This window comes from Volvox carteri (assembly GCF_000143455.1).
Source record: "Volvox carteri f. nagariensis unplaced genomic scaffold VOLCAscaffold_56, whole genome shotgun sequence".
Classification (NCBI taxonomy): Eukaryota; Viridiplantae; Chlorophyta; class Chlorophyceae; order Chlamydomonadales; family Volvocaceae; genus Volvox; species Volvox carteri.
The window spans coordinates 332,987-359,983 of NW_003307599.1; the positions used below are offsets into that span (position 1 = coordinate 332,987).

The 26,997-nt window shown below is 56.4% G+C and overlaps 4 protein-coding genes across 4 annotated transcripts; 2 read left to right on the plus strand and 2 right to left on the minus strand.

Moving 5' to 3' along the window:
* Window positions 1-9,665: 9,665 nt before the first annotated feature.
* Window positions 9,666-10,948, minus strand: VOLCADRAFT_96904 (uncharacterized protein; the record flags this gene model as incomplete). The annotated part of the gene is made up of 3 exons (XM_002955962.1): window positions 9,666-9,793; window positions 10,217-10,371; window positions 10,860-10,948. The coding sequence occupies 3 exons, from the start codon at window positions 10,946-10,948 to the stop codon at window positions 9,666-9,668; spliced, it is 372 nt and encodes a 123-aa protein (XP_002956008.1).
* A 375-nt stretch (window positions 10,949-11,323) lies between these two features.
* Window positions 11,324-12,628, plus strand: VOLCADRAFT_107010 (uncharacterized protein; the record flags this gene model as incomplete). Its single annotated transcript, XM_002955908.1, has 4 exons — window positions 11,324-11,487; window positions 11,669-11,734; window positions 12,280-12,293; window positions 12,394-12,628. 4 exons carry the CDS (start codon window positions 11,324-11,326, stop codon window positions 12,591-12,593), a joined length of 444 nt encoding a protein of 147 aa, XP_002955954.1. The 3' UTR covers window positions 12,594-12,628.
* A 410-nt stretch (window positions 12,629-13,038) lies between these two features.
* On the plus strand, window positions 13,039-18,293 carry VOLCADRAFT_96906 (uncharacterized protein; the record flags this gene model as incomplete). The annotated part of the gene is made up of 9 exons (XM_002955909.1): window positions 13,039-13,231; window positions 13,419-13,457; window positions 13,856-14,038; window positions 14,265-14,442; window positions 14,901-14,982; window positions 15,607-15,894; window positions 16,151-16,793; window positions 17,006-17,135; window positions 18,281-18,293. 9 exons carry the CDS (start codon window positions 13,039-13,041, stop codon window positions 18,291-18,293), a joined length of 1,749 nt encoding a protein of 582 aa, XP_002955955.1.
* Window positions 18,294-22,920: 4,627 nt separating this feature from the next.
* Window positions 22,921-26,532, minus strand: VOLCADRAFT_96908 (uncharacterized protein; the record flags this gene model as incomplete). Its single annotated transcript, XM_002955963.1, has 8 exons — window positions 22,921-22,957; window positions 23,066-23,298; window positions 24,065-24,521; window positions 24,905-25,044; window positions 25,195-25,296; window positions 25,774-25,886; window positions 26,083-26,149; window positions 26,440-26,532. 8 exons carry the CDS (start codon window positions 26,530-26,532, stop codon window positions 22,921-22,923), a joined length of 1,242 nt encoding a protein of 413 aa, XP_002956009.1.
* Between the last annotated feature and the right edge of the window lie 465 nt (window positions 26,533-26,997).

The following is a 26,997-nucleotide window of genomic DNA, read 5'->3' on the forward strand; positions in this document are numbered from 1 at the left end:
GAGGGGGAGGGGGGGAGGGGGTTTTCCTCCCCCTTCCCCCTCCTCCGCATCTGTTGGTATGGAGCCCGTCTTCATTCCTACCCCATCCCCCTCATCCCGACCCCGGCATTGCTCCCCTCGTACGGTATGCCGTACTCTGCCAGGCCGACCTCCGGCGGCAACTGTCGGAGCGCGTGGCGCGGTACGAACGTGAAAGTACGGCACGCGTCCGTGAGCTGGCTTCCCTCCGTAAGGCCGCCGCGTCGGCGCGCAATCGCATGGCGGTGCTGGAGCAGGAGAACCGGGCGCAGCGGCTAATGCTGCGCGCCAAGCAGCAGGAAGTGCTGGCGGCGGAGCAGCGCCTTCGGGACTCACAGCGCAGCAGCGCCGCCGCCGCCGCCGCCGCGGCGGCGGCGGCGGCGGCGGCACGGTCGCGCAGCAACAGCCCCGGCAGCCGGGGTTACCTCACCCGGGGCGGGGCTGGCGTTGGCGGCAGCGGCTCCGCCGCGCCGTCTCGTACCTCCTCCGGACAGTCTAGCCACGATGGCAGCGGGAGTACCGTGGCGGCGGCGCCGCCGCGGGGGACTGGACAGGGCGGTACGGCAGGGAGGCCTGCGGTGTCGGCGACGCCGGGCGGTGGCGGTGGCGGCGGCGGCGGCGGCGCCATCAGGGCCAAATCCCCAAGTCCCATCCGCCAAAGGCCGTGGACGGTCCAAGGCTCGTCTTCGCTGAAGCGGCTGGAGGATATCGCAGCGGAAGAGCTGCCGCCGCCACTGCCGCTGCCGCCGCTGCTCCGTAAAGGCGGCGGCGGCGCTGCTGGCGGCGGCAACGCCACCGCAGCGGGCAGGAGCTCACGACAGCAGCCGCCGCCGCAGCTGCAGCAACAACAGCAACAACTGCAACACCCGGAGACGGCAGCGGCGGCGGCGGCGGCACCGCTGCCGGCGGAGGATCACGCGGAGCTCTCCGAGTGGACGGATAAGATGTTGGTGTTGGTGGGTGAGGTGGCGGGGGTGGAGGCGCGCATCGAGGTGTTGGTGTCGCGCCATCGCGAGTTGATGGAGCGGCGGGAGCTGCTACTTCGGGAACAATCGCAATTCACGTTGCGGACACGACGGCGAGGGGAGCAGCTGGCGCAGGTTTTAGCTGCCTGTGACGTGGAGCTGGAGGACCTCACTGCCAGGGCGTCAGCGGCGGCGGCGGCGGCGGCGGCGAAAGGGGATGGCGGGGGCGCCACGGATCTGGAGGGTAAGGAAGGGAAGGACCGGTGGATGGTGGCGGCAGCGGCGGCGGTGGAGCCACCTGCCGTACTGCAGCAACGGATGGCGGAGGTCAGGCAGACCCGGGATGTGCTCCAGGGAAGGCTGCGGTCCGGTCGGCTGTTGGACGAGCGAGAGCAGCAGGTGAGGGGGGGGCCTTATGGTCCTCTGGCTGTGAGGCGGGGGCGTGTGGCGGGGGATTATACAACCGAAAGTGACGAAGTGAGGGAGTTGTCCGAGTTCAAGGGGGCACTGTTCGATCACGAAATGAATAAGGACGGTGAAGGGAGCGACGGTGGGGAGAGGGGGTAAGGGGTTTTTACGGCCTTGGGAGCTTGGGCAAACAGCCTTGAGGAGCGGCGATTGTCCTGTAGCTGCGGCCCCGTCCTATTTTTGTCGTATCAAGGTTTGAATTTTGCTTGGTAAAAGTGCCCCAAAGCAACAATATTCATTTCGTGCCGGAGATTTATATTTCGGGTTCGTCTACGTGCATGTGTACGGCACGCAGATCCTTGATTCGTTGGACGATCAGCTGGACGACCTGGAGACGCAGCTGTCGTACGTAGCGGGTGAGTTGTCGGACCGCCGGGGCGAGCTAGCGCAGCTACAGCGTCGTCGTGAGGAGGTACAGCAGCGCTGTACGGCACTGGGCGCTGCGGGGCTTCGATTGGCACTGGCGGCGGCGACGGAAGCTGTGGGGCAGGGGGCCTTCCAGGTGAGAGGGCTGGGGAGAGTGTTCAGGCGTTTAATCCTGTACGGAAAAAAATAATTATAAAATTTAAAATAGGAGGATTAAAGTAAAGGGTATAGATATAAGGATCTTAAGTAAAAATATCATAGATAGAAGGATAATAAATAGGCGGATTGAGAAACATTGTTTAAGTTTTGGTGATCACCAAAATCGAATTAATATATAATACCCAGTGTGCCTGCGTCGTATTAGGGTTGTATTGCTTGCGTTTTTCTTAAGGTCTTGTGCCTGCGTGTGCGTGTACGTGTGCGTGTTTTTTAAGGGGAAAAAGGTCCAACCTGTCACACCTTTATTGTTTGCCTGCCGCGTGCATTTTCTGTTTGCTGTACACGTACGACAGGTACGGCAACTGGAGGCGGCCCTGGCTGCCAGCGAGGCGGGCGCCGCTCGGCGGGAGGCCCAGCTCCAGTTTCGCCTTCGCGAGTCGCTGGTATCGCTTTCCGCACATTTGGCTTCCCTGGAGGTACGGAGTACGGAAGAACTGGTACAGCAGAGCATGATGTCGTAGCAGGACATCTGTACGGGCTACGGCACGCCGTCACGGACCTCCCAGCCAACGCGCTCCACCCCGCGACTCTCCATCCAACCCACCTATATCCCGTCACCCTTTCCCACCTCATCCCCCGGTCAGCACCCCGGCCAGCCCCAACCACGCCCTACCACCCCACGGGCTACCGCCGCCGCCCCCATACCACATGCTCACCCACACTCCCCACCCACGCCCTACATACAGCCCCGGCCCCCACTCGCCTCTCCCCCACTCGCCTCTCCCCCACTCGCCTCTCCCCCACTCGCCTCTCCCCCACTCGCCTCTCCCCCACTCGCCTCTCCCCCACTCGCCTCTCCCCCACTCGCCTCTCCCCCACTCACCACTCACCACTCACCCAGAGACCCAACCGCCCATGCGATCGGGCTGCAGGCCGCCTCTCCAAGCTCCTCCGCCGGCATGGACTCCGCCGAGCTCCGAAACCTGCTCAGCATCTACCTGGATCTGGATTTAGGTGGTGGAGGAGGATCCGGAGCCCACTTGGGGGGCCTTGCGGGGCCGCCGGGACCCATTGCCGCTCACCCCGGGGCCTTATCACCCCCACACCACCCCCACCACCATCTTCAGCAGCAGCAGCAACAACAACAACAACAACAAATGCAGCGGCAGACGCCATCACAGCTACAGCCACAACAGCAGCAGGGACAGCAACAGCTACAGCTACAGCTACAGCCACAACAGCAGCAGGGACAGCAACAGCTACAGCTACAGGACCAGCAGCAACAGGGACAGCAAATGGGGAGTAGAGGAGAGGGTGGGCCTTGGGAGGCCGGGGAGTTACCTGAGGCGGCGAGCTTAGCTGTGTGGGGTAAGAAGCCGCCGGGTCAATCGGCCGCCTTCAGTGACTCCAACAGCGCCTTCCAACACCCCCACCCGCAACACCCCCACCAGCACCAGCAGCAACAGGGCGCCAGGGCAGGGGTTGAGGAGGGTTTGGTTTCGGAGGGCTTGGCGGCCGACCTGAGTTTGCAGGCACTACCTGCTCCGAGCTCCTCCGCTGCCGCCGCCGCCGCCGCCGCCGCTCCTGTGGCTGCGGCATGGCCGTTAGATGCCGTTGGCTACAGCCGCCCTCAACAACAACAGCAAAAGCCGCCGCCGACGCTGCTGCCGCCGCCGCCGCCGCAGCAGCAGCAGCAAATAAGTGGCGTGCTGTTGGGCAAGCGGGCACATGGTTTGGAGGTTATCCTACCGGACGAGGACCGCTCCCTCTCGCCGCGCTTGAGGCGGACTAACAGCCCCAGAATTCTCGGCTCTGAAGGTGATGGCGACGATGCCGCTGCCGCCGCCGCAGCAGCAGCTTTTGTTCCAGGGCCCGGCCCAGGAGGCGGTGGTAGCGCTGCCGCTGCCGTCACACCGGCAGATGCGGCGACGGCGACGGCGACGGCGACGGCGGCAGCACAGGGCGCGGGGGAGTACCGTCGCAGCGGGTCGAGTAGCGCCGGCGGCAGCCTAGCCAGCCCGACGGGGGGCATCCTCCGCCGAGCCGGCAGCTTCGACTCTGCGGGTAGCGGCGGCGGCGGCGGCAGCGGCCCGGGCTCAGCAACCAAGCGTGTGACGTGGAGCACGCACATCACTACGGCGCCGGCAGATACAACTGCGGCGGCGGCGCCGCCGCCATCGGCGGTGGGTAGCGGCAGCGGCGGCGGCGGAGCAGCAGCAGCAGCAGCAGCAACGCGCGGTAGGGAGAAATCCATTTTGGACCGCGCGGGCGTGGCCGTGTGGCCGCCGGCAACCGCCCCAGCAGCGGGGCCTGCAGCTGCGGCGGCGCGGCGGAGCAGCAGTTCTGGAGGTGGTTCCGGAGCGGGGATAGTGGTGGCGTGGTCTTCGGAGCCAGCGGATGAGGGTGTTGCACACAGCAGCTCCGACGGCGGCGGCGCTGGTGGCGGCGGCCGACGCCCGGGGTTGGTTATCCCGGGGGCTTCAGCGGCGTCTATACCGCGAAGTACGGCCGGCGACTCCGACGATACCGTCGCGGCGTCCGACGCAGGGGTCGCGGCGGAGGCGGCTGTAGCAGAGGAGTTTGGTCCCAAGGCTGGAGTGCGGTCGTTCAATCCCTGGCGCGGCAGTAGCGGCGGCAGCGGCCCCGCGGTCAAGCCGCCGCCGCAGCAGCAGCAGCAGCCGCCACCGCCGCCGCCACCGCAGCAGCAGCAATCTCAGATAATGTGGTGTGACGACGGATCTTCGCATATTGGGGCCGGGGGCCGAGACGTCAGTCCGCGGCGCGCCGGCAGTAGCGGCGGCGCCGGTGGCGGTGGCGGCAGCGAGGGCGACTTGGTACCGGCCCAGGAATCCAAAATTGCATTGCGCTTTGACGACGACTTCAGCGACGGTGGCGATGCATCCCGCAATGGTGGCGGAGGCGGCGGAGGCGAGGCGACGGCGAGGCTCAGTCCTCGGGGAACACTTGGAGCACCGCGGCAGCCGCAACACGAACAGAAACTACAGCAGCGGCAGCAGCTGCAGGAGCATCCAGGACTCGCATTAGGCACCGCTTCAAATGGCAGTACTGCAGGCGCTGGCGGCGGCGGGCGCTGCACAGCCGATACAGCGGGCGGGACCATGATTGTTGGCGGAGGGGGAGGCGATGGCGGTTTTCGGAGTCCGGGACGGGCAAGGACAAACGGTGCACCCTCGGCGGCGGTGGCGGCGACGGCGGCTGCAGGCCGTACGAACGGATACGGCAGCAGCGACGACGAGCTGGAGGAGCATGTACGGCTGCTGGAGCAGGCTGTAGCAACGGCCGCGACGCCGCGGTTATGGCCGCCGCCGCCGCAGCAGCAGCCGCAGTTGCAACAACCGCCGCAGCAACCGCCGCTGCAGCGGCAGCGGCCAGGTGCGCCCCCGCCGCCGCCGGCGGTGCCGCCATCGCGGGGTCGCGGCGGCGGCGACTTGCCCTTCGCTTATGCGGCTGTATTCGACCATGAATCCGACACCGACGTGTTCTGTGTTTCTCAAGAACCCACGCCACGGGAGTCCGCGATGGGGGGCCCAGCGGCGGCGGCGGCGGCGGCAGCGGCCTCGAAATCTTCTGCTACTGCTCCCAACGGGACCGCCAGAACGACGGGTCGATCCAGTTTGGACAGACCTTCCGCCGCGGTACCGTCCCAAGCGCGTAGCAGCAGAACCACCACGGGCAGTGGCATCGCCGCCGGAGCCGCCGCCGCCACCGGTCTGATCGGCAGTAGCAGCAACAGCATTACCCATAGCGCCCCACTACCGTTGCCAGCGCCTGCCCGCAGCGTCAGCCCCTTGCCACATAATGTTGGTCGACAGCAAAGGCATCGAACAGCCTGGCCTCCAGGTCCTACCATGTCACCCATGACGGCGCCGGCGGCACCGCTGCCATCATCATCATCAACGGCAGCAGCAGCAGCCACAGCGGCAGCAGCAGCAGCAGCGGCGGCCAAGGCGGCCCCTGGCGGCATGTCGGCGTTGTCGGAGGCCTTGATGCCGTACAAGGTCCATTTGAAGCGTACGGCAGGGACGTACGCCGGCGGCTGCGCCGCCACCGTTGGCGCCGGCGGCGGCCCCGGCGCCGGGTGGGGTCGTGCGAATACGCCCGAGGCTCGCCGGAGCTTATTTACGGGGCCGGGTGCTCAGGCGAATTTCAACAGCCCCCAGCCGCAGAGATATCCATCGCCGGCGGCGTGGTCGGCGGCGGCGGCACAGTCTGAGGACCCCGGGGCGGGGGGCCCGGCGGCGTCGGCAACGTACTCGCATCGTCACTTGCAGCAGCCGTGGAGGAAACTCGGTGCTGGCTAGGGATGGTATTGCGCCTACTTTAGGCGCCGCCTGGCTCCGAAAGGCATCTCGGCATCGGCGTTTGTTGGGATGTTTCCCCCGGGGTCTGTTGTCGTTGTGTCTCCGCTGCCTGACACTCGGTCTCAAGACGCAAAAGAGGAGGAATAGGAGCGGTTGGCAGTTGCCAGCGGTTGGCGTTTAGTTCGTTGTTTGGGTGGTTGGGCTGTCTACGGCGGTGACGGCGCGAGGAAGCTGTGTCTGGACTTTTTGGTTGGGTCCGGTAAGTTCGCCGTCCTTCGGTAATCAGCTTTTCATGCTGGTTTAAGAATGTCCAGTCCAGTCGCTTTTTTGCGTTGCTTTGCTTTGCTTTGAGAACAAACAAAAGAAGAAAACACGCGCTGCTGATTCGCGCTGATGCCGTTGCTTGGGCCGTTGGTGGCGCCGAGACGATCATGGATACGTGCGGCTTTGCTCCCGTGCATCCCGTGCTGTCTCGTGCTGTCTCGTGTCTGGTCCATGCGTGGTGTCGTAGTACCCGCCCGCCTGTGAATACCGCCGTTTTTGTTCGTGCGTATGTATGTATGTATATATGTATGTATGTGCATGCATGCGTGTGTTCTGCATTCTGTGTTTGAATGGTGGCGGTGGGATTCAGTTACGGTGGGCGTGTGTGTGTATGTGTGTGTATGTATGTGTGTGCACATGTGCATGTTGGGGGAAGGGGACGGTGGAGGCTACTGCCAACGGAATTTCGGTTGCTGTACACTGACACACACGCACGCACACTCACACGGGACAGACAGACAGACAGGCAGACACACCGGCGTGCGAATCTCCCTTAAAAAAAGGAGAAATACATGTTTCCTGCGTGCTTGCCCGCCGTACATGCCGTACATGCCTTTTCCTTCAGTCCGCATGCGCAGATTGGAAGATGACGTACTGCTGGGGCGGTGGTGGTGGCGGTGGTTGTGGTGGTGGTGGTGTCGCTACATACGTCCACATTTGTGGGACTTGGCTCTATCTATCTATCTATCTATCTGTATCTATCTATCTATCTATCTGTATCTATCTATCTGTCTATCTATCTGTCTGTCTATCTTTTGCCAGCCACGTTCCTGGCCAGCAGCGGCACTGGAAGCGATGCCGCTGACGGCTCTGCGCCCCAGTGCCTCGGTGGGCAGGGGGGGGGATGCAGCGCCTGGTGGTGGTGGTGGTGGTGGTGGTGGCGGTGGTGGTGGTGGTGGTGGTGGTGGTGGTGGTGGTGGTGGTGGTGGTGGTGGTGGTGGCGGACTCTGTGAGGCAAGAAGCTGCGAACCACCACTTTCGCGGGACATGTGGGCCTTATGTGGGCCGTGGCACGGTGGCGGCGGCGGAGTAAGAAGAAGATGAACAAGAAGATGTGCGAGAGTTGGGACACCCCCAAGCCTTCTAGTGATGTGTGTGGGGGGGAGGAGAGAGAGGGGAAGGAAAGAAGGGGAGAAAGGTGTGGGGGGGGAGGCGAAGGAAGGGGAGGGGCCCTTCCATCTTTTTGTTGCTCCAATTTTTGATGTGCTTTTCCTTTCGCATCGCGTGGAGGGCGATTTCTTTTACCGTGTATTAGGTATTGACCGTTCGTCGACGTTTCGCATCGGGTTCGTTGACCTCACCTGCTTTCGTGATGGAGGTTGTGGAACGAGAGACAGTGAAAATTTGCGTAAATGACTAGTTTTATGTCGTCTTTAATGCTTCGAGAGAAATGTTCTGAAGATGTTTCCCGCTAAGAAAAAATGAAAGATTTGCTGACCCACACGCACACCCATCGATCGAGAGCTACACTACGGAGGTAGACGGATGGCGGTTTTACCCCTTGCCGCTACTAGTCGTGTGGTGGTCGCCGTTACTAAGGTAGGCGCTGCGCAAGAAGCACGGTTAAGGGACTTGCAGTGAGATACTCCCACCCCCCACCCATTCCACCCCCTGTGCAGATGTGAGGGGTATTGGCGGCGGTTTGATGAGAGCTTGTGATGGCATGAGATCTGAGTGGTGGTCATTGCTGAATTGAAGTGGGAGGTCCGGGTACTTGTACACATTCATACATCCGTTGAACACCGCGGGTCTCCACCCTCCCGCAACACACAGATATTGGCTACTCTGACGCTTGCCGTACCTCACACATGTTTTACCATGACGTGTTGGACGTTGGATAAACGGTTTAAACGGTTAAAACGAAAGACTTGTTGGACGTTTCCGGTTAGAAGCTAACGGAATGGAAAGGAACAAAGGAATGAAGTATTTTAAGCTGCACTGGCTCTGACTCCCCCTCAAATCGAGACACAGGAAATCGTTGCATGATAGTGCGGGGGCTGTGTTAGGCCGCATTCTCTTCATGCCGTGTTGTTGTCCGAGTCTCAAGCTGGCAGCACTGCTCCTCACGTCGGGGGGTACGTTGTCGTACACACAGCCGTACAGAGCAAATTGCCCTTAAGTGCACAGAGAACAAATGTCGCGACGAGAAAAGAAGTATCTAATGCCGACTACGTGCCGACTTTTATTTCCGTCATCGGTTTATTGTGCGCGCTATTATTCTTGTTGGACGATGGAGCAAAACTGCGACCTCCGTGATGGTGCAAAACCCTCAGGTGACCTCTCATGCAGGTTACCCCCACAACAACAGGGGCCAGATTGTGTTTCGCTGAACAAAAACAACGCGAAACAGCCAACCCACCCTCAGTGATGTCACACCACCCGTACTGTGTCGTACTGTATGGCATTGCAACCTGGGTAAGGTGTCTATTCGTCGATGTCTTGTGCATTAAAACCACCACTCAACACACCATGAGCACACCGCTCGCAGCTCCCCCTGTTTCAGCTTCACTCGGAACCCTCACACACATACACACATGCACACAGACAACAAGACGGCACACCCTCCTGCCCCCCCCACCATTGCCAAGCAGAATTACCATCTAGTGCGCCTACAGCTGCCCCTTCAGGCGGCTTTAGAGCCTTCCTTTTCCACACCACAGCCTCGACTGCAGATGCAAAAGCAAGCAAACCCTTCCCCTTTCCTTCAACTTCACACATCCCGCTTTCCCCTCGACGTCTTGTCGGAAACCACTTCAACCTTCTTTTCCTTCTCTGTTTGCCCCTGCTTTCCTGCCGTACAAGACCACATGAAAACCTCATATCGGGAGCACTGCTACCCCAGGCAGCGCACAGCACAACTGCTGCGTGTAGAGCTATGATGCAAGCAATAGAAACGCAAGCAGGCTAATGTAGTCGAGCAACGAAAAAGGCAATGAAGTCGTTCACCTTCGCCCCGAGGTGAACAATATAAAATCCTAGGGGAATTTCAATCGCGTCTAGAATGAGGACAATTAGAGAAGAGAATACACAGAAGGTACATGGGTCAGTGAATTAGGTCCCAGCTGCGTTGCCCTATGAGGCAACAACGGATGTAAGTCCATGCACCCCGGGGAGCTGTCATCGAAAGCAAGCACTTGAGGCCAAGCACCAGGCTGCTGCCCGCAGCACCAGCTGCGGATCGATAAACGTCGCCGACAGCAGGAATCATTATCACCATTTTCTCCCCCTCCCCTGCAACCCCCTCCCGCCACTACTGCACTTCCCGCGCAAGTCTCTCCCCAAACCCAACAACACCAGTGCATCAATGCCATATACGGCATGTCATCGTACAGTTGTGCCGTACTTCAGATCACAGCCGGGATACATCTACTGCATGTGCCCATGCTGCCAATGAAGCGAGGGGGGGAATTCCTAACACAGAAATGTCGGAGAAGGCCAGGAATGAACAATTTGCCCATTTCAGGCCGGAGGCATGGTGCCAACGTCTGTGTAAATTCCGGAGTGCATGCAATACACTATCCTTGCAGTTCGGACAGGTGATATCACATCCAGGTAACAGGTAACAGTGCAGCATCACCCCTGCCGCCACCACACCTGCACCAACCCAGAACCGTGTGGCATTGGCATGACCATCTCCAAATCTAGATCTGTGCCCCGCTGGCAATGCCGGCATGTGGGGCGACTCCACCACCACGGCTGCCAGTCCTGGCAGCACCGTGCACCATGCAGCCCTGGCCTTTGCCGCCAACCTCCGTCACCGCTCAAGTGGCGGCGGGGGCGTCATCCTCACCGCAGCGGCCTTGCTGTAGCTCCCTCCCCTTGGTGGCAACGGGCTGTACAAATTCCGGAGGCCATGCAATACATTAACACACACACACACATTATCCTTGCAGTGTGGATAGGTACCCGATATCACATTTCAACAACTGGTTGATGCAAGCCATGTGCTGGCAAACATTTGATGCGGTCACTGTCCTCAAACTCGCACAGGCAGATGGAACACACCTCGCTGCCAGCGGCCTCAGGCACACAACCGCCTCTACTGACTCCACGTCGACCGTACCAGTCCCGGCCGCCACATTGCTGATCTTGGCAGTATCCTTCCTCACCACAGGTGGCACCGCCGTCGCTGCCACCGGTACGGCAGCTTCCTTGGCGGCAGCGGCATTCTTGGCAAAGTGCACACTCGTGTCCATCATCCTCAAATCTCAGACCTCAGCTTCCCAGGCTTGCTTACCTGCTGTCGCATTTGCACCGGCCGAAACACAGGCAATGCCACAGGCACAGAAACAGCAACATGGCTCCAGCTGCCGCCGAGGATGTCATGACACGATCATCACGAACAACTGAGGGGGCATGATGCTACGAGGGATTGCGCCTCCCACTCAACCACAAAGTAATCCGGGGCCATTGTAGCCGCCATGGGTCGAATACAATGCAGCTTATGGTAAGGAGCGGCGGCGCAGGTGGAGGCCACGGCAGGAGGTGGAAATCACGACTGAGCCTGCAGCACAAAGGGTAGTTGGCTGTAATTAGTTGGTTGGTGGTTAGGACGGGCTGTGCGGGGGATTCTGGAGGGGAGAGGAGAATGCATGGATGCCCGCAGGAAGTGTTTGGGAGCGGGGGAAGCATTCAGCTGGCGCGAGGTTGGGAAGGAGGACAGGAGGACGAAAACCGGCAAAGAAAGGAATTGAAGACACCATGACAGAGGACAGCATTAGGAAAAATGGAGGAAAAGCAGTAGGTCCCAAACAAGGAAAGAAGGTGGACAAAGAGGACCAGCCAGCCATGGAACCGACCGCGCTACAAGCTGCAGCTGCTGCCGCTCGCCCGCCCCTCATCGACATAACAAGGCATCGAAGTGGGTGCGGCGGTGTACGGCATCACGCATGGCAAAATATGACACAGCAGCACACACTGTACGATCTCATGTAATACTCTGGATGACAAACACAAAAAATGTAAACTTTGCCGACAGAACATGAATGCCGTACAACCCTAAAACTATGCTGTACTCCCCTTGCCCTTACCCCGACTTACCCTCAGGGGGAGCATCCTGTGGTCCACTCGGGGCCCGGGTCTCGGAGCCAAGTACTTGGCCATGGCCAGAGAGTGTGTCGTGTGTAGTAATTGCGTTCCAATGTTCCATCAACTCAACTTCATGGCCTGTATGCGCCTGGCGCTACACCACCGGAACAGTGCATGTGTAGACGCACTGAACCGGCGCCTGGTGTATGTGTGAGAGTTCAAAGGCGACAACATGAACAGTTGACTTGGACAGACAAGGCTGACTATGGGGACATAATACCGGTTTTTCATTGACTCTGTATACACCTCGGACTTCTCCGGACTTCTAGTTGAGGGGCTTGCAGGAGGTTTGGGAATGCATCATGTCTTCAACTCACACAGCAAGTTACAGTGGTAGCATTTATGTACAGATGCGACTACTCGTGTCGAGTGAGCATACTCTCGCCACTCACACATCCCCAACCTCCCTGTCGCCACCTCCATATAGTACCACAGCACCCTGCAATGGTGGGACCACCCGCTGCCACTGAGAGTGTGTCCAGTCCCCTTTCTTGAGTGCAGGGACTGACCCTATCCACGCAATCGTCTTGTAAACCCAATCGACTCCCCGCCCCGCCACCACTTTGCAGTTCCTGGAAACCAGGTGCGCCATTCCGTCCAGCGTGACAAAGCGCATGTTCTGCGTGCCCCGAAAATAGCCACTATTCGCCGCCCCGCCCTCTCCCCCGTCTGCACCGACGAAGGCAGCGCACGCCTGGCGCTCCAGAGCCTCAGTGCACGCCTTGGACAGGATCTTCACGCCACTACCAAGCTCGGCGTGCTGTTGGAGCTTCCCCACCGCATTCGAGTTCGCCGATTTGAGCTGCTTTGCAGTCTTATCTGTCGTGTGAAGGCATCAAGCGGGAAGTACAAAAGGCTGCTATTGGATTGGTTTCTATTCTAACTAAAAGGTTTGAGGGCATGCAGAGCGGGGACTGACTGGCACGAGCATAACATGCCGCTCGAACATACGCAATATATTGTAACGGCTGCGCGTGGAATTCTTTGCTTGGCCATGTTGCATGATGATAATTGTTTTGGGGGGTTCAAATCCTCAAATGCCAAGCCCGAAGTATTCTTTGCATGACCATTATATTGCTTATTGCTTTGGGGGTCAAATTCTCAAATCCCAATGGGATTTGGCCCGGAATTCCTTGGGAATTTATAAGGTCAAATTCCGAGATTGCGACCCCGTGAGGCCTGTGGCGTTCCTCTATCGGCATGCCCATGAATCACTCCAGAACAATACAAACAGCAACCCACTACCTAACAAATAACTGCAGAAGTCTCTCAATTACGATACATCTGCTAAAGTTAAGCTAGGAAAATATTGTCCTTCCTCAGCAGCCATGAAAGCGATCAAGGAGCAGCTGCAGCGCCTAAATGGCGAGGTTGGTGATGATAATGCAAAGCTGGGGAAAGTGGTAAAGGAGCTCCTCAAGAACCCCAAGGACAAAGTCCTTAAGGGCGAGTACAGTCGGATTATCCAGGCCCTCGCAGAATTGAATGCCCGCCGGAAGGACCTTGAGGAGAAACTGCTAGGTGAGATCTTGTTGCATCATCAACCGCAGAAGCTCGCAGACCCGGGGTGAAATTGCTACACTGCTTATCATGGATGGTCTTCTGAACCGTCGATAAGCTGTGTGTTCCATTACAATTAGCGCACCCCTGCTATTTCGCAACTAATGATCTACCTGCGTATTTCACCCTCTTTTTCCTTGATGTGCAGCTGCGGCAACTGCTGTCCCACCACCGGCTGCCAGCTTTGGTGAGTCGGACCTCGTTTTTACCTTACTTCTTGGAGCTAAATGCTTTGTGTCCTCATTTCCTAACAATAGGTAGCGAAGCGCTAACAGCCTTGGCAGTGTTGTGCCTCTTGACTACACTCTTGACTGCACTCGAAGGAAGACTCAGGATCACCAATAGCTTTACATGCACATGTTGAAACTGGGCTTTTGTGCACATAAGGTTAAGTTGCTTGCACCGCAAACGGTGCTGGTACTTTCAACGGTCCTTAAAGCGTATCATCGGCTGGCCTCTACAGCTACATGTCAATTAGCATCATGGGCCGCCTAGTGGACGCCTTGGAAACGGAGGGAGTAGGTTGCACAATTGGGTATGGTTGCTTCATAAGTAGTACACCCAAACCTGCTGTGTGTCCTGCAGGTCGCGCGGAACCCTTGGTGGAGGAGTTTTGGAAGAAGCTACCGGATGCAAAGGTTTCCAGGTCCAGGGATGGATTCGAGACCCTGAGGCTTGCAGAAGGCACTGCGTTTCCAGATCCTGACGAATCTTCAGCTTTGTTTGTTCGTCCATGCTACCGCACCCTGTACAATAAAATCTTTGCATGTGAGAAGAAGCCTGATCGCCGCTCCCGCCGAGTCCTCATTCTTGGCACACCAGGCAAGTGTTGGGTTTGAGCTCGGGAGCTAAACTGTTCCAGGAAATGGGTGATGGTGAAGCTTGGAATATGCCTTGGCTTTGGAAGGGGCAAGCTCCTTGTCTGGGGTATTTACAAACGCAGCTGTTTCAACATTGAGGCTTCAAGAAGGGTACCATTTGTTGTTGAATGCAGGTATTGGCAAGAGCACCTTCCTGGACTACTTGCTTTATCGGCTGGCATGCCAGGGCAAAACCGTCGTGTGGTGTAGCAAGTCTGTGCTGGACTCCGTGCTGCTGTTTACACCCAACGGTGTGTTTGAGGCAACCTCCACTGCAGCTTTTCGAAAAGAGCTAAGGGATCCGAGTACATGGTATGTTGTGCAAAGTATTGCATGCCAATCTATTTTCTGTCAATTATGGCAATCATGGTGTGACCTCATCTTTTATGTTACAAGTTACAAGTTACAAGTGCCGCACGAGGGGGGGGGTCCATCAAAGCCGGGAGGCCATGGACTATATATATTGAAAGTTGATTACATAGTACAACCGACGGCTGTTTGGGTCCTGTCAACTAGACCCCTCCTCATCCAGTCACCTGACATTAGTAGAGACAGATCAGCCATCACCACCATCTCAGCATGCAAAACTCAGTCCATCAACTAGACCTCATCTCCACACCTCAGCAGCGTTAGTAAACCTCGACCTCCTGAAGAATGTTGGGGGTCTGACCAGGAATCGAACCCGGAACCTTCATATACACAAAGGTGCCACCAGACCAGACCAAAAATTATGTGTTTATTATGTGTTTTTTTATGTGTTTGCTGACCAGGTTCTTGTGTGATGCGGTGGAGCCTCCGTCCAAGGTGGCAATCACAGTCATGGCATCATCTCCTCGCAACTCAAACTACAACGTGAGTACATTTAAATAGTGTAGGGTTTGCGGTAGCTTGGCATGTGATGGGTTGTTGCAAGGTCCACTGTACCAGACATCAACTTGTGTCCGATATTGCCATAACCTGCACATCTGGAGGCGTGATGAGGATGTCTCGGGGAGGTAGAGGATGAGGCATGCATGTTGCTTCCATACATGTCCACCAGCAAATCGAGCTGGGCATGTACAGCAACCATGTATGTTCTTTGTGGGATTCGTTGTGTAAGTAATATTATATGTTAACATTCTTTGTGTAAGTAGTAGTATTATATTAATATTCGTTGTGTAAGTAGTAGTATATATTAACATTCAGCATGGATAATATTTACATGTGGTTATGCAGTGTCAAGTCGTGTATTACTCCTGTGGTACTGTCTGCCCTGGGACTGCTGAGCCACCCCCCCTTACATCCCGGCTTGTTGCACATTTGAAATGATTTATCTAGCACTGTTTTGCCCCATGTAGTGTTTGGACTTGCCGCAACATATCAGTAGTGCTGGACTTGTTGCAACATATCCGGGGTCCATTGGCTATGGCAGCATGAGCAGTGTGCTGTATTTTTAGCATGTTCTTATCATCTGCATGCTAATGATGTGTTCTGTAGGATTATGCCAAGCGAGCCGGCACGGAGCTGTGGATGGGGCCCTGGTCCGAACAGGAGCTGAAGGCGGCACGTGCCACCGTGTTCAATTCAGTCAATGATGAGACACTGTCACGGCTGTATGCTCGGTGGGGCGGCATCCCACGCTACGTCCTGCAGTGTGCAGACGACCCCAACCAGCAGCAGAAGCTTGATGCAGCGGTGGCAGTCGTTAATATGGGTCTCTTGTGGAAATCCGTAGGCAACATTGAAGCTGCACTGGAAGTCAGTCACAAACTGATCCACGTTAAGGTCAGTGTGAGGTCTTCTCAACTCGACCATCAGCAGATGTCCTGTGTGTTGCAACTGGTGACTTTGCATTGGGCAGGCAATATGAGGTAGATATGCATATCTAAAGGCCCACAGGGGAAAACCCATGGGAAAGCCACTGAAAATCAACACCATTGATAAAAGCAGGGCTGTGCACGGAGTGTGTGGCAACAGCATTGGTTCTGCACACCATCTGACAAGCCTTTGACATGTCCTGGTTTGTCGCAATGACATGCAGGTGGATGAGGAGAAATGCAGCAGGAAACGCCTTGTCTTTGGCTCCAAGGAAATCGGCCAGCGTGTGATGCAGCAGCTGCATCGGCAGGGTACTGCTAAGTTAGCTGATTTCATCAAGTGGTCTGCTGGCAGACCGGATTTGGCTTCACTTAGAGGTGTGATGTTCCAGGGGCTAGCACATGACTTATTGTGCAGTGGCGGCTTGTTTCGTGTGCGCAGCCTTTCTGACCCTGAGCAGCGGTTTGATCTGACAGTGCCGAAAATGGAGCTGAAGGATGTGCAGGACAGCGACCTCAAACACGTGAAGCTTGCAACAACAGGGTCTGGGCTCCTGGTGCCGGTGGCAAGGAACTTTGCTGGTGTAGACAGCTTTCTTATTTTGCCTGACAAGAATGGCAAGGCAAAGCAACTGCTCCTTATCCAGGTGACTGTCTCTGCTAAGCACCCAGTTGTCATGTCGGGGCTGCAAGCCTCCATGCAGAAACTGTCCAGGGACCTGAAGCGGCTCAAGCATGAGATGTACTTTGCAGTGCCGCCTGACCTGTTCGAGCGGTTCAGGAAGCAACACTTTAAGGGGGAGGCTGAAGACTCCGTTCAGATGGAGCAGTTTGCCATCGAGATCCCGCTAGTGGGCTTTGCTCCTGGTTCTGAACCCAGTAGCCCTGGGAATCTCCAGCAGTAGCAGCAGCAACAACTTTCCGACTGCTGGCAGAGGTGGCCATGTTGTGCCGTCTGCCTTGAGTAGGTCCCCAACTGGCATCTCGATCCCGAGGTGCAGCCATCTGCCACAGTTGAATCCCTGCATAGCCATCCTTCTGAAGCCCCATATCTCGAGCATCTCATCTGCTGCCCCCAGATGGCGGAGATGGTGTTGCTGCTGTAGCAGTGTCAGCTGCATCCGCTGGTGGTGGCAAGGTGGCTGTTGTGGACGTGGGTACTAGGTTGTGGTTGTCAGAGGCTTTGGAACTAGTTGCTGGCTTTGCTTGGTGAGGTCACTGGGGCATGATGCCGTACTGGGCTCTCCAGACATCAGGATTCATGCTCACTGTTGGGCTGGTGTGTATCTGGAGACTGGACAAGGCTGGCATTTGCTCATTTGCTGGAATTGCAGGTTGTGTAGGTATAGGCACAGATGGGCTTGTATCTGTAAGTGCCCTGAGTTGTACAAGGAAATGGCTACAGATATGAGCAGTAGCATGAGCAGAGTAGGTTTGTACTCTAAATACGTGTATGGCTGAATACAGCTGAATACATGTATGGCTGAATATGTGTACAGCTGAATACACGCCTTAGCATCTCTTGAGTGGCTGGTGAAGATTTCTGCCAGGCGATGGGCCATCAACTTCACTTCATATGACCTGTTTGTCGCATTGGCTTTAGTGTCTGTGGTCCCTAGTCGTTGCACACCACTGGCATGTTAATGCATAAGCAGTCTTGCATGCTGCAGCTTTGCTTGGTTGTGGAAAAACATTCCCCCTGTTCCCCATCCCTGCTCCAGTATTGTTTATGTGTAATTTTAGGGGACTGCATATGTGTTGATTGCATGTGCTGGACTGCTGTTGGGGCTGCTGGCTGCAAGGTGCTTGCAGATCTGCAGTGGGTGTAATGCTTTCAGGAAGGGGGACACCCTGGGCCAGCTAAGTGTTTTTGATGTTGTACGAGTAGAGTGTTGGGTAAGTGAGTGTGAAGTTATTGCAATTTTGTACTGTGTGGGCAGGTGGCACAGGCTGGTGCTGACCTCCTGGATTGGAGTGGATTGGTAGTGTGATTGCATGTTGACCTTGCCCTGGACATGGATGTGCTAACCTGTGGGATGGAAGAGGGGGAAAGGTTTTTTATGAGGCGGGGCCCCAGCGTGAAGCGCCCAGGGGGCCGTGCCCTGTAGGATTGCTCATGTCCGTGTGGCCATGTGTGTGTGTGTGTAATGGACCAAACATAATATCTCGGCCGGCTGAAACACGTTATTGGTAATATATTGCATTCTCTATTGCAAGGTATCTCGCCTGTAGCCAACAAAAATCTTATTAGCAAAAACGACTTTGGCTGCCTCCATTGAAGTCACATCAACACCTTTTCCTGGCTTCAAGGAAGCCGACACAGCCCTTGTCCCACCATGTGGTCGCTGACACAGCCAAGTGATATGATGTATGGCGATACACAGTCTTCCAACACGTCTGTCATGACACACATGTATCCGTATCTTGCCTGCTGCGATTGCTGTCTATCACTGATCACGAATGAATGTATGAAATTCGAACTTGTAAATTATTGTTGTAGTTCTAGGGTTCCGTTTCCTAGGGTTTTACGGTTTTAGAGTTTCTTAAGGGTTTTGGGGGCAGGATTGGAAGGAAGGAAAATAAATTATTTAAGTTTGATGAAACGCTACTTACATCACCACATGTGATGGCTCCTGCAAACGTGGACGAACTAAAACCGTTTTAAGTTGTTAAAACCCATAAAACCTGAACATACGAGAGCGTCCAAGCACGCCCCTTCAACACCGCCATCTACGCAGCGCTCTGCCTACCTTAAAACCCTAAAACCCTACATCAATTTACTGGTGGTTTGGGAGACATGACAGGTACTGGGGATAATAGCAATCACGGCAGGCACTCATTGAATCCACAGCTGTACAGTACTGGCGGCACCAGGGCCATTGGCGACTCCATCATGTGCACCATGACCATCGGGGGCGGCACTGTCTAAGGCGCCGGCAGCGGCAGCGCTACTACAACTTCCTTCTTGGATTCTAAAGCCGATGCACAGCTCAGTGTCACAGCTGATGCTATCCGGACCCGGAGTGGGAGTGGAAGCTGGAAGGGGTGAAGCGGCTGGGGAGCGGCTAGCGGCAAGGCCGCAGAGGCGCCTGCTGAAGGCAGCGGTGCCGTTGCCATGACCTCCTCCCCGCCGCATGAGCCATCAGCTGCCGCAACAACAACAACGGCGGCGGCGGCGGCAGTAGCAGCTGCCGCTACATGATAATATCATAGTGGTTTCGGGGCCATGGTTACATACATAGCCGCTGCACCACGCATCTGCGCATTCACAGCATCCCCCAACCAGCCCTTACACGGACTTTACGAAGGCGGTGGTGGCGGCGGGGCAGCATCGGCGGTGGCGGCGGGGCAGCCAACTACCTGGAAGATGATGGCAGCATCGCCACCGTCAATGCTTGCCGTTGCTTGCCTGATTAGGTGGTAATCCAGATCCGAATTCAGATCCAGATCCAGATCTAGATCCGCGCACACCGCTCAAGAAAGGCATCAGCACACTACCGCAAAAAGGTAGCCAGCCTCATTTCCAGGGCCTTGTCTCACGGCCTTGTACGACATTGCAAAACAGAAAACGGAAAACCGAGATCACTTGTTGTGAAGTACATGAAATTACCAGGCCACGGGGCCGTATTGCGCCGCGCTACTGCTAACGTCATCGTCACCGTGGCCATTGCCGCGGTTAAACCTGACGGCGGTGGCGGTGGCGGTGGCAGCTGCAGCAGCGGTGGCAGTTGGCTGTCGTTGGAGCCGCCTGGCAAAAGAGCATCAGCCGGGGACTTCAGCATTGAGGAAACATCGAAATATCGAAAGAATTCTATTAGTAGCACTAGCACTAGCTGTTATCGGAAGAGGGAAAAGGGATAAAGAAGCAGCTGTACATGTTACATGTATGATGTGTGAAACAGGGGGGTATATCTTCGCCCGTGGCAGCTACCCTGCGAAACCCTGCCTTCCCCGGTATTTCGGGGCACCCTCATCCAGTCACCAGTGATTTTTTTTCATTTAGGGCGGGTCTCAATTTATTCCGACCTAAGTAACAAAGTTGCTAGGTTCGTCGTAATTTATTCCTTAAGTGTGGGGCGGCCCCCAGACCCCCCCCGATAAGTTACAACTCCCCTCATAGACCAAGAGGCACGCACTGAGTTGGCGCGTTTTCGTTCATGTGCGCACTCTTCATGCACATGCATAGATAGCTCTGACACTGCGCCTGAAATGGATCACCGGCCTCGCCGCATTCACTGTCGTTGTTGTCGAGCTGATTGGGTGACAGCTTGCGCGTAGGCTGATCACACCCGCCATGGAAGGCAGGGGTAATGGCGCCCGTGTCATCGGTCGCCGCTGGCAGCAACACCATTGCCGATGAATTACCGACAACAGCACCGCCGTCCCAAACGCCTTTATCAGGAACATTTTCAGGCTTATCTTGCTGTTTTGGTGTTTGTTCGACGTTCGAGTCGTTGCCTTTTGCGTGTTTGGCTATGTGAGGACCGGTCATACATGCTGCTATGCCGCGTTGACTCACGGGTTTGACCTTCTTACGGCCCCTCATATCTATTCTATGATCGATAATACTAAGTTCTGCACACTACGGAGCAATCTGGCAGCAATCGACGTTTTTGGCTGGAGGAATGAAAATGTACGGATCGGCCTCAATTCATTCCGTTTTCCAAAGGCCAAAATGGCCTCTTTATTCCTTATAAGGAATATATATTACTTAAAAAAACACTGCCAGTTACCCTAGTCAATTTCTCAGTGGATCGCTCAGGCTCCGCACCCACCACCAGCATCCAACGGAATCTGCAGGATCGACAGCGGCCCAACTCCATTCCTGGTCGGCTCGCAGGTTAACTTTATCCCAGGTCACCACCGTCCATCAACTAGGGGCACAATACCTTCCACCATCGGAAAGAATTTCGACCCTGACAGGTCTCAATCCTGGGATCTCCCGGGGGCAATGGTCGCGCGTTACCAGTAGTGCCTAACCCTAGTGTAAAAAATAGTAGCACCCCACACATACCCATACATGCGTATGCACGCGCGCACATATGTATGTATGCATTTAATGGTTGCGGAGAGAGAGGAATGGGGCACGCGGCTGACGTACGTAGGAAACGCTACTACTGCTTTTGCTACTTTTGCAGCAACTATTTAGCGGCTGTGGCAGCTGTTTCGGTTGCTCTGAGTTATCACATCCCATCACTGTAGGGTTCAACGTCTCGTGCGATATCGGTGGGATGACGGAAAGATCTTATCCACCACGGTTCGAGTGTAGCGCGTCTCCAACAACAACACAGCATTGCTGACAGCAATTTGCTGTGCAGTCGAATGAGGACCGCACACAGCCATTCGGTTGCTGACTGTTGGCCGTTGGCTTTGTGGTCAGTTGGCCGTTGCCAGTTGCTGATAATTGACCGCAGAGGGTTGTTAAGATGTAGAAGTTAATCCGTGCGTGCATGTATATTCTTGCGTCCGCGCACGTACGGTATCGTGAATGCACACAGACAGACAGATAGATAGACAGACACACTGTTGTGTAGGGGCGCTTTTTGGGACCGGTTATGTCTTTGGCTGCTCTCCCAGGTTCCCACTGACAACAAATACATGGCAAAATACAACCCCCGCACACCACCAACACCACAACTACCACCACCAACACCACCACCACCAACAACAACACAAACGCCGTTTCCGCAATCTTCACGAAAGGAGGACCGAGCTGGCACTTCGACACCTGCAAGACACTCGCTCCGTCCAAAAAAGGTCCTCCGAGGGAAGCAGCCCAAGGGAAGCGGTGCAGCATAACGTAAGGAAACAACGTAAGGAAAAGAACTTCTGGCCGCAGCTGGGACACATCTGGCAACCAGCTCAGCATATCTAGGGGCCAATGTCAGCGCGCGATGTGTGCGACACAGCTCTCTCCTCGCCAATCACTCGCAGCCCATGAGCCGACAACCGCTCATCCACCTGATCACACCTGGCGGCGAAATGCTGCCACAGCTTTATACGAGGGCGAACCCCCTCAAGAAGAGGCCGTGGGGTTTGTTGTTAATACCATCGAAAGCATCATCGTATCACCGACATCACTGTGCAGGACACGTCTCAATTATCGCTCTTGCACGTGTACACTTACACACACACTCTCCTCCTTCAGGTGCGCAGTACCAATGATCAGCACCATCTCCCATCCCTTCACTCCCTTGGTTTGTTCTTTAGTAATGACCAATGACTCCCCCCCCCGCTTTCCCCCCACGCCGGGCCGGGGGCATTCGTGACACCTCAAAAACATCCACTCACACCAAAGTGTTGGGCCCCACTGACACTGCCTACATTCGGAGTCGCTCCTACCACTACCATTACCACAATAATACCACTACCCCAGCTACTGCCACTGTTACTACTGCTACCCAGAGGGGAAGCTATTTAAAACGGCTACCAGCCAGCCAGCCGCACCTACTGGCACTGACGTGCCGAACCACTTAGCAATTCACCAATCCACGAACAGCAGTTTCATTACTGTTGTAGCAACAGCAGCAGCAGCAGCAGCAGTAGCAGTAGTAGCAGCAGTAGAACAATTTGACGACGTCATGATGATGAATCAGCCCCAACGCTAGGTACCACCGGTTTCGGAGCTGTCGGCACCGACACACACTGCTATAGCAGCGGCACCAATACAAGGGCAACAGCAACATACACGTGTAACAAAATAGAATTTGGGCTCCTCTCCACATTTTGGAGAGTCTCCCCCCCCCCGGTGTGTGTGTGTGTTATGCGGGCAGTGGGAGGGCCAGCATTACCTCCACCATCTACGTAAGTGCACTCCGGAACCATCAGAACCATTACATTCACCCCCTGGTATGTATGCATGTATGTAACACCATTCACCATAACCTGTTACTGTTACATTACATACCGTTGCAGAGACACCCGGAAAATACAATAAAGACAGTACCTACCTACTGACGTACCTACATACATACCTACGTACATGCATACATGCCTACGGACGAAACACCCGGATAGTTCGACTCGTCACTCTGCAAATGGGGCAACGGTGCAAGGCGGCGCTGCACAGGTTACACACACACATGTGACCGCATGCCGCATAAACCACATCGCTGTCCCGGTCCAGACACACGACGCACGTGCCGGGGCTACGGACGCCGTCACCGTCGTCGTCGCCGGCGGTGGCGCCCGTGGCGGCGGAAGTGCCCATGCCTGCGGCGGCACCGCCACCAGCGGCGGCCGTACGCCTCGCGGCCTCGGCCAAAGCGGCGTAGCGCTTGTAGCGGCGGTAGGCTTGGAGCCGGTGGTAGGCTTGGGCCGCTTTGCGGACGAACAGAGCCGCCCCCAGCAGACCGAAGCCCCAGGCAAAGGCCTGTGTGCGCGTGTGTGTGTGTGGGGGGGTATCGCAGTAGCCGAGATCAATTGCCCCAGCAGTCAAGCAGCCGAGCAACAACAATATCAAATAATAGGAAAGGATTGGCCGGCCCTACATCGGACATGCATATACAGGCAAAGAGATATAGACAGACAGACAGACAGACAGACAGACAGACAGACAGACAGGTAGGTAGACGGACATACAGGCGGACAGGCAAGCATTCAGGAACCCAAGTTATCGGGAAACGTAGGGCTTAAAGAGAAGGGTGCGATGGAGCTCGGACAATTCACTTCCTCAAAAGAGGTGGGTGAAGCTGCTGCTGTGTGGGCCTCCCAGGGCGCATATATACACACCATATACCGCATGGCAGGTAGGGATAGCGGATAGCGGCTGCCTGGGAGCTGACATCCAACCCGAACCCAACCCAAACACACACCGCACTGCACCGCATCTCGATCACTCTTAACAAGATCACTCTTGACCAGAGCGGACTGCCGCCCCGTCCCCCACCTCTGGGTGGCAGCGGCGTGGTAGTGCCAGTGGACCCGGGGCCCGGACCTTCACACCTAGGGTTGGGGTCGGGCTTGGGGCCTCAAACCGAAAAATCAACTTCCCTTATCATCAGATTTATATTACATCACACGCTGAAAAACCCTAAGCTGGGCAAGGTCCTCGTAAAACATATACTCCTTTTAAAGGATAGCAGCTTTTTTTATTACGCCTTTTTTTCATGACCCATGGGTCGTCTTTGGTCTCTCACCCGGATGACCCCCGACGTCCGCTCCAGAGAAGCCCTCAGCTGCGGCAGCGTCAGCGTCGTCACGTGGAACGGGCCCCGGCCCGGCATGCGCAGTGTGTACGGCAACGCCTGCAGCGCCGCCTGCCCAAGCAGCTCCGCACCTGCCGCCGCCGCCACCGCCGTCGCCGCTGCTGATAAACTCCCGGTGCCGCCGCCGCCGCCGGTCGCCGTACGGGCAACGTCAGCGGCCGCCGCTGCCTCGACGCCGCTGCCGCTGACGTCCGACGGCTGCTGTTGTGACGAAGACGCCAGTAGTGGGTTGCCGCTGCCGCCAGCGGCGGGGCGTGTACGACACCCTGCCGCGGCAGCGGCGGTGCTGCCCATGCAATCCGCCACGAGCTCTCCCACCACCGTCACGGCAGTGTCCACTGGAAGGTAGCGCTCCGTTACCCTCACCCCGTGCTTTACCATGCTCTTCCTGTGCGTGTGTGTGTATGTGTATGTATGTGGGGGCCCCCCCCCCCATGGTTAGTGGGTGTGTCGGCTCGGTCCGGCTCGTGTCTTACAAAAAGGCATGGGATGTCGAAAGGCAGTTGGGGGGAAAAAGACGAACCACGAACGAGTGAAGCTGCTGCCAAGGAAAAAGAAGCAGAACTGACCAGTAAGCGGTTTTGATTTGCGGGGGATGTGTGTGCTGAGGGGTGCTTAGAGAGTGGAGCTCTTCCGTTGCGGCCCCTTCATATTTCCCCCCCCCCCCAAACACACATCGACACATGCCTGCCCTCCCCCCTTCCCCCCCCCAACATGCACACACACACACAGCAGCAGCAGCAGCAGCGGCGGCACTGCCCCAGCACTCACAGCGCCTTGCTGAGCACCGCCTGCAGCAACGTCCCCTGCAACAGGTCTGCATGTCTGAACTCCTGCTTCACCTCCATCACCCCTGGCAGCCCGGACGCGTGTTGCAAGTTCTCAAGTCGGATGCTGCCAGTGCGGTCCTCCTGTAGGTGACAAGGTGGTTGGTGGTTGGCGGTTGGTGGTGGTTGGATGATGGCGGTGGAATAAGGGTAGCATGTTGATCCCTCTCCTCTACCCCCCCTCCCTCTCCTCTACCCCCCCTCAGCCCGCTTCGCCCGCAAACCCCACCTCACCAGGAACGCCTCCCGCTGTTCCTGTTCCCTTCGGATTTCAAAACACTCCTGCGATGTACGACCAGTGTGTTGCTCCTTGAAATACACCTCCTCCTCCACTAACTGGGGGTGGAGGGGGAAGCGGGGAAAGGGCGCGGAGCGGAGCGGGGAGCGTTAGGGGGGAGGGGGCCCCGTAAGACGAACCACTGGCGTTTGGGGGCGGGGGATGAGAGAAAAGGGGTGGGAAAGGGTTTTGAAGGAGGCACGTTTCTTCCCGGCCGACACGGCAAATGAGTCCGGGGTGTAGTGGGGGGTTGGCGTGGCGGCCCGGACTAGGGCGAGCTCAGGTCGGGTCGAGGAAGAGGAGGAGGCGGGGAGAGTTCTGAAGATGAGGTGACCCCATTTCTAAGGGCTTTTTGAATTAAAATACATACGAGCTTGGATCAAGATATTGAATGAAGTAGGTATAACTCCCTTGCACCTCTGTGCCCCCCCGCGCACCGAGCCCCCTTTTTCTCCCTCCCATGGGTAAGCGTGCGGTGTGGGTAAGGTGCCCCACGCGGCCCCAAAACCCAACCACGTAGCTAATCCCCGACCTACCTCCCGCATGACTGCCGGCACACCGCTGAGCTGGCACACGGCCGGCTCCCGACATGTGATCCGGCCCCGTACGGCAACCAGTAGGGGCAGTATGTGATCTGGGCGACAGATGCCTGAGGTGGGGCGGGGGGAAAGAGGGAGTGAAAGATAATTGACGAGTTTTCCTGTGCCGCTCTTCCAATTTCCTTCTTTTTGTGTAATAGCCCGCTTTTTGTTTTAAGTTAAGTGCGCTTTGGGGAACGTGATGGAAGTAGTGGAGGGAAAGGTGAAAAGGGCTGTTGGTGTCTGGGTCTGCACAGGCGGACTTACTCGCCAGGGTCTCCAACGCCTGCGCCCGGTCGAGCTCAAACACGCGACCATCCTGGAGCTTGGCAAGCTGTGAGGAGAATAGCGGGTGGGGTGAAATCGTAGGGAAGATGCGCTGAGCTGGCGTTGGACGTTCAGATGTCATATGATGAGGCCGTTAAGGATGCCCGGAGATTTGTGACGATACTGACAGCTATAGTCTTTTGTGAACAGCAACGTCCTATACACGCTAGTTGGGAAAATTCGTGCGTGGCGGACCCAAAGACAATTCCGTCCGTCCAAGACGGTTATGCTGGTGCGCGGTTAGGAGGCAACAGCTGATATTGTTCCCTGTGACCAGCAAGTATTGGTATTACGGACCTGAAAGAGAACAGCGCTGATGCCCAGCGAGGCGAGGCCACCGTAAGAGACAAAATTCAGCCACGACGACGGCCTGTCTGCAAGTTCACCCATGCTTACACGTAGTATGTTCACATGCTATAAGTCTAGGTGACGGCACCAACAGGGTGGAGAAGAAACAAGTTATGTGCTGGTCTCGTTCAACAAGGAAGTTAGGATGTCGTATGGCAACTGCCACAGGTGCAATTTTTTGTTGCAGGGCGAAAGATTTAGCCAAGAATGCGCATGCGCGGTTTCTCAAGTAACGTGTCTTCGTCCAGCACTAGATCACGCTAGGGACCTTAGTGATGAAGCTCTGTACTGCGCAGTAGCCAGGCATCCCAAATGACCTTACCGCGTTTTGTGTGGATGCTGACGGAATGTGGGGACGTAGCCGCGCTTCCGCCTGGGACTTCGGGTGCAGATGCTCTTCCCACAGTAAGCGACCCTTCGATTTTGTGCTTATCAGCAAACAGCAGCAATGGGGCTACCTTTGCTGTTGCATTTCCCCTGTCCTATCTTGCTCATGTTTCTCTGAGC